Source organism: Psammomys obesus, unplaced genomic scaffold (genome assembly GCF_907164565.1).
Source record: "Psammomys obesus unplaced genomic scaffold, mPsaObe1.curated_primary_1811, whole genome shotgun sequence".
NCBI lineage: Eukaryota > Metazoa > Chordata > Mammalia > Rodentia > Muridae > Psammomys > Psammomys obesus.
In genome coordinates, this window is record NW_026592118.1 from 32,686,676 (window position 1) to 32,692,675 (window position 6,000).

Here is a 6,000-nt window from a genome sequence, read left to right on the forward strand (position 1 = left end):
ATAAAACCAGATACTCTAAATCGGTTAGAAGAAAAAGTGGGGAAGAGCCTTGACTTCATTGGCACAGGAGACAACTTCCTGAACAGAACACCATCAGCACAAGCCCTAAGAGCAACAATCAATAAATGGGACCTCATGAAACTGAAACACTTCTGTAAAGCAAAAGACACTGTCATTAGAACAAAACGACAGCCTACATACTGGGAAAGGATCTTCACCAACCCAACATCTGCAGAGGGCTGATATCTGGAATATATAAAGAATTAAAGAAGTTAAAAGGCAATAATTCAAGGAACCCAATTAAAAAATGGGGTATGGAGCTAAACAGAGAATTCTCTGTAGAAGAATATAGAATGGCAGAGAAACACATAAGGAGATGTTCAACATCCCTAGCCATCAGAGATATACAAATCAAAACGACCCTGAGATTTCACCTTACACCCATCAGAATGACTAAGATCAAAAACTCAAGAGATAACGCATGCTGGAGAGGCTGTGGGGAAAGGAGAACCCTCCTCCATTGCTGGTGGGAATGTCAACTGGTACAATCCTTGGATTTTTCTGCCTCTCTCCTATCTCCAGACCACTTAACCACATGTGAAAATTGAAAAACGGTTTGAACAAAGGGAACAATTATGGAAGTTATGTCCATGCAGGCAGGTTGAAGTGCATCATTTTACAGCTACCTTGACATGTACAAACAAACACATAAACACACTCATACGTTTTACAACACCTCATCAATTGCAAAAGACGCATGAAGCTATAAACAAGTCTTCCACCTCCGAAACAGTTCTTGAGAAAATATTAAGGCTATCCTTTCTAAAATGATGAATTAACAGGTAGAAAAAAAACACTTCTAGAGATATAGAGGATGCATACATTTAGTGCCTACTTTATTATTACGCAAAGGAAAGCTGTCTTGAACCAAAGATGTAAGGAAGCCATTTAGAGGTACACATACCCATCCTTGGTCTGATCCACCACACCACTTAAAAGTTCGACGGTCTTTGGGTTGGGCTTGCTTTCTCCAAAAATGTTCAAATACCGAGTGACAAAGTCATTGGGAGACATAAAAAATTCACCATTTTTTTCAATGCTTGCATACTGTTAAAAAAGAAGGGGAAGGGGCAAGAAATGTTATTTCATATATCTGATTCTTAAAAACATATAATCATACAATCAATACTGAAAAGGCCACAAACATTCAAAAGATAAAATCACAGAGTAATAACGTCTTCAAAAGGCACTGATCATCCACAACTTCAAAGAAAAATTTTAAATAGTCAAATTTTATGCTTATCAGTAGCTGTCAACAGTGGCTTTTACCCTCTAAAGGGCACATGTGGCAGTGTCTGATAACAATTTTGATTGCCATGACTTGGGGAAATAGAAACCTACTAGCAAACGTAAAATAATGCTCATAGGAGTCTCACTGTGAAGCCCATGCGGCCTCAAACTCCAGACCTCACTACCTCCAGCTCCTCGTAGAATTACAGGCATGTGCAGTACGATTAATGACGTGTCCTTTCTGGAGTGAGATCAATTGTGAAGTAGTAAATAAACTTTCAGGAAGGCTATGGTGAAAGGCAGATCCTATGTAAAAAACCCCATGCAATGCAAACAGTGAAACAGAACTGAAGCTTGGCCAACTTGAAGCCATCAAAGGGACCTCTAGCTCTGGCTTTCTATTTTAGCCAGGCAAATATATTTTTCTTTATTTGGCTCCCACAAGCACTTTATAGATGTTTCTCCTCCCACACTCTTGGTGAAGTCCCAGATGGCTTGGGGTCAGATGCTGCCCAATTCCTGAGGCCTTGACTGCTCAAATAACTCACTCAAATTCTTACAGACCGCGGTTCATCTTTAAGAGATCACGGAGGCTTCCAGTCCCTGAGAAAAGAGGACAGACTGGGATGCCATGGAGCCACGCGGCGTCTTCCATGACACTGGAAGCAGGTCTAACTAGCATAATCCATGATATCAGAAGCAGATTTAAACTGCTGCCCTAGCTAAGGTCCTCTTACTCTGCGTCACACAGGATTCTCCCTCACGGCGTTCTTCTAGGATTCAGCCAGCTTAGGCCAGAAGGACCTAGCTGGATCTTGCTCCTGGCAACACCCAGATTGGTGTAAATGATAAAAATAAACAAGAAGATCCTTAAGGAACAGAATCGGACCTACACATTCCCAAGACAAAGGAGCAAAGGGAGAAGAGGACAAGATATCTGAGAACAGGGGTTACTAGGTGACCTGAACCACACAGGCAGCCAGGGTGATGAGGGCCGCAGTGTACCGAGGTGCAATAGCAAGCTTTGTAGTCTTGCAGGTTTTGGTTGTGTCTATTACTACCTAAAAGTCTTGCCAGTTAAATAGAGTTATCTGGGCTCTGATGCTTCATCTGCAAAATGGGTATAATAATACCATCAGCTCCATTTGGCTGATAGATGAAACAAATAAGATAATAATGAAACACACTATGAATAATGCCCAGAACAATAATGCTTTTTTTATTACACGTATGTATGTATGTATGTATGTATGTATGTATGTATGTACGTACTATATATGCATGTATATATGTATATGCACAAGCAAAAGCACCCATGTGAAGGCTGGAGGACAACTTGTGGAAGTCAACTGTCTCCTTTCTACCCTGTCAGTTGGGGAATAGAACTCCGGCTGTCACATTTAGCGGTAAGCGCCTTTACCTACTGAGCGACTCCGCTGGTCCATGGTTTGGGGTTTAACAAACTCTTTTCTTTAACCCTCTGTTTCACTGAGTGACATCTGCTGTTGGTACAGCACCACGCCGAGGATGTAATGAGGGTTTTCTTTCATCACCGGCTACCTGGTCCTGGTCACTGCCTAAGAGAGGCTGTGTGGAAATGGTAAGATACTATCTTCTAAGTATGTCTCACAGATAACAGTGCCAAAAAGAGACAGCCCTGGGGTGCTATCATCCTTCACTGACATTTACTTCACTTTGGGGGCCGGGGGATTTAGAAGAAAGAATTTATTGTGATTTTTCTTTTCCTAAATTAGGACAAACAAGCATGAAATGGAAGGGGGAATGTCACTGCTAATGATAGCAATCCTACAGTTTGGTTATACCAAGGCTTCCCTATGATAGTGATTAATTTACCTTAAAACACAATTTAACTTTTCTCCCACTGGTACACATTTAGATTATTTCCAATTTGGGTTATTTTGTAAGAAAACCTAAGATAGCCATTCTTACATATAACATCTGCTCAAATTCCTGACTATTTTCAAAAACCTGACTCCCTGAAAAAGGAAATTGTTGAGTTAAAGGACAGCAACTTTCAGGCAGTTGTCACATATTATCACACTGTTCTCTGGGAGAGATTGTACCAATCTACTGTGCCACCAGCAGGGCGAGAACACGCTCTCGTCCCCTTCCAGGGTCACATTTGTTTCAAAGACTTTTCCAGCCTGACATTTTGATGTAATTGAGTCTACAGGATTTTTTTTTTCTTTGCAAATCCTTCCGTTACTTTTCTGACCTTAGAAATCCAGTCTTTTTCTCATCTCAAGAACAAATACCAACAGTTTTGCCCCTGACTTTTGAGTACATCTGTACTTACATTTAGGCTTCAGCGTGTCAGAGCTTTGCTGACATAAGGATATTCCCATGAGAGCTTTTTCCAGTCAATCTATTGGTTGTTCCAGGCCCACAAACCATGTTGCCGTCACCCCCCACCCCCATGACCCACTCTTTAGGATTCAGGTTTTTACTAAGAAATTATCACATGGTCGCCAGAAGACCCTGAGAAGTAGACTTCACCTGCGCTCCAGTTCTCCCAGGCTGGAATGGCTTCCTGGGGACAGAGTGCCCTCTGAAGCTGCCAGGCACACCACCAGCATGGATGGAGTGGCAGTTCTGATCAGTGGGAAGCAGTCCCAGAACACCCTATCTTGTTGCCCTGTCTGTCCTGGCAGGATAACGATGACTCTTGCTAGCTACAACAGCAGGTAGGGCCATGTCAAGACAGGACTCTTTGGCTGTCTTCTCCCTGTTGTTTCCTCATATTCCCAGACGCTGCCTGGCAGGAAAATGTGCCCAAGAAATAACTTTTCAAACAAATGAGAGGTTCAGATTGTGGTATTACTTTTCTCCTGGAACTTTTCTTGGCCTGATGAGTATCCTTTGAATTTTTGCCAAACGACCTTTGGGATCACCGTCAAGCTTTGGACCCTAAAAAGAGTTTTCACTGCAAATGCAAGAGCAAGCTACAGTGGACCACACCACTCGCCCACGAGATAATGAAGGATAACGAATGTTGGCAAAAATATGGACCACACACATGCTAGTGGTGTGAAGAATAAACTGATGGGCACGAACTCTGTTGCCTGCTCTTTGATCACTTCCCCCCGTGGGGGTAGGGGGGCAATGCCAGGCCACAGAGGAAGAGGATCCAGGCAGTCCTAATGAGACTTGACAGGCTGGGGTCGGATGGTAGGGGAGGAGGACTCCCCGTTTCTGAGGACTAGGGGAGAAGAATAGTAGAGAAGAGGGAGGATGGGACCGGGAGAAGACGAGGGAGGGGGGGGGGCTACAATCGAGATATAAAGTGAACAAATGATAAAAAATTCAATTTTAAAAGAAGAAGAAGAAGAAGAAGAAGAAGAAGAAAAGAATAAGCTGATGGAGTTGGTGAGTTGGCTCAGTAGTTAAGAACACTGGCTGCTCTTCCAGAGGACGTGGGTTCAATTCCCAGGACCCAAATGACAGCCCACAACTATCTGTAACTCCAGTGTGGGTGTTCTGTCTTGCACATTGACAAATGTGCAAGCAAAACACCAAAGCACACAAAAATAAATAAATCTTTTTAGAATTACTTATATGTATGTACATTTATATATTTATATTATATATATATAGTATATATTATATTGTATATATATATATATATATATTTAATGAAAAACCATTGTAGAAAACTGCTAGGCGATGTCTACTGTAACTGTGCCTAACACACATAACTACAGACTTAGCAATTTCAATCAAAAGGAACTATCCAACAAATTGTATATGGAATTTAACAAATGTAACACCGAAACAGTTAAGGTATTCACAGCAACTTAATTTATAATGTCAAAAATGCTAAAAACAAACAAAAAAGAGCAACAGCACCAATATCACACCCAGTAACAGGATACATATAGTCACACAATAAAATACAACATAGCAATGAGAATAAACTACCTCCACCCAGCCATAACACAGATGAACCTACATAAAATCAGGATTGGGAGTAGAACTCAGTGGAAGAGCATTAGCCTGTGGTGAGCGAGGCCTGGGCCTCTCACCACCAAGCGGTTCAAGAACAAAGAGAATAGAGACTGCTTGACTACATTTTGGGGAATAACATAAAGGACAAAACTATGGCGTCCTGAGAAGTCAACCAGTAACCTTCAGGGCCGTGAGGAATGATGAGCACAGGGAGCAAGGAATTTCTGCGTGCCAGTTCCATGAGCTGAACACGTGCTCTGAAAATAACCGTGGAGCTGTGTGCTTGTGATCTGTGTACCAGGCTCAGAACTCCGCAGTCCACATTATCACCGAGCTATTTTGACTGGCCTCATTTGTTCAGAGGGGATAAAGGGGTCATCTCTTAAATAGGATGGCAGGTTCATTTGGATACAGGTTATCATTTTGCTCATCCACCAAAGCAGCGGTGACTTGCTTTGGGGCTCAAGTAAATACGTCAAAGGTTGTCTCTTGGACTCATGAACAGAGGCCAACCATGACAAAAGCATGTTGCTAGGGGTGTGGACAAAAGCAGCTTGGTTGTCCTTGAAGCAAGGAACAGGGGACACTGCCAGGGAAGCGACTACTTCCTTCAGCTGCCACATCTCTAGAATACCATTCAATATCTCTGGGAATATGACTGAGTGGCCTGAGGCTTCCCTCTCTCCCAGGTTATATATGTGTGTGTGTGTGTGTGTGTGTGTGTGTGTGTGTGTGTGTGTGTGT

The 6,000-nt window shown here is 42.4% G+C and overlaps 1 protein-coding gene across 1 annotated transcript in view; it reads right to left on the bottom strand.

The window, feature by feature from the left end:
* Slc25a13 (solute carrier family 25 member 13) overlaps positions 1–6,000 on the bottom strand; it is a 158,203-nt gene that overhangs the window by 121,426 nt on the left and 30,777 nt on the right. Inside the window, exon 3 of the mRNA XM_055612918.1 lies at positions 965–1,107. Within this exon, the coding sequence (XP_055468893.1) occupies positions 965–1,107 (143 nt within the window). The remainder of the gene's footprint in view (positions 1–964; positions 1,108–6,000) is intronic.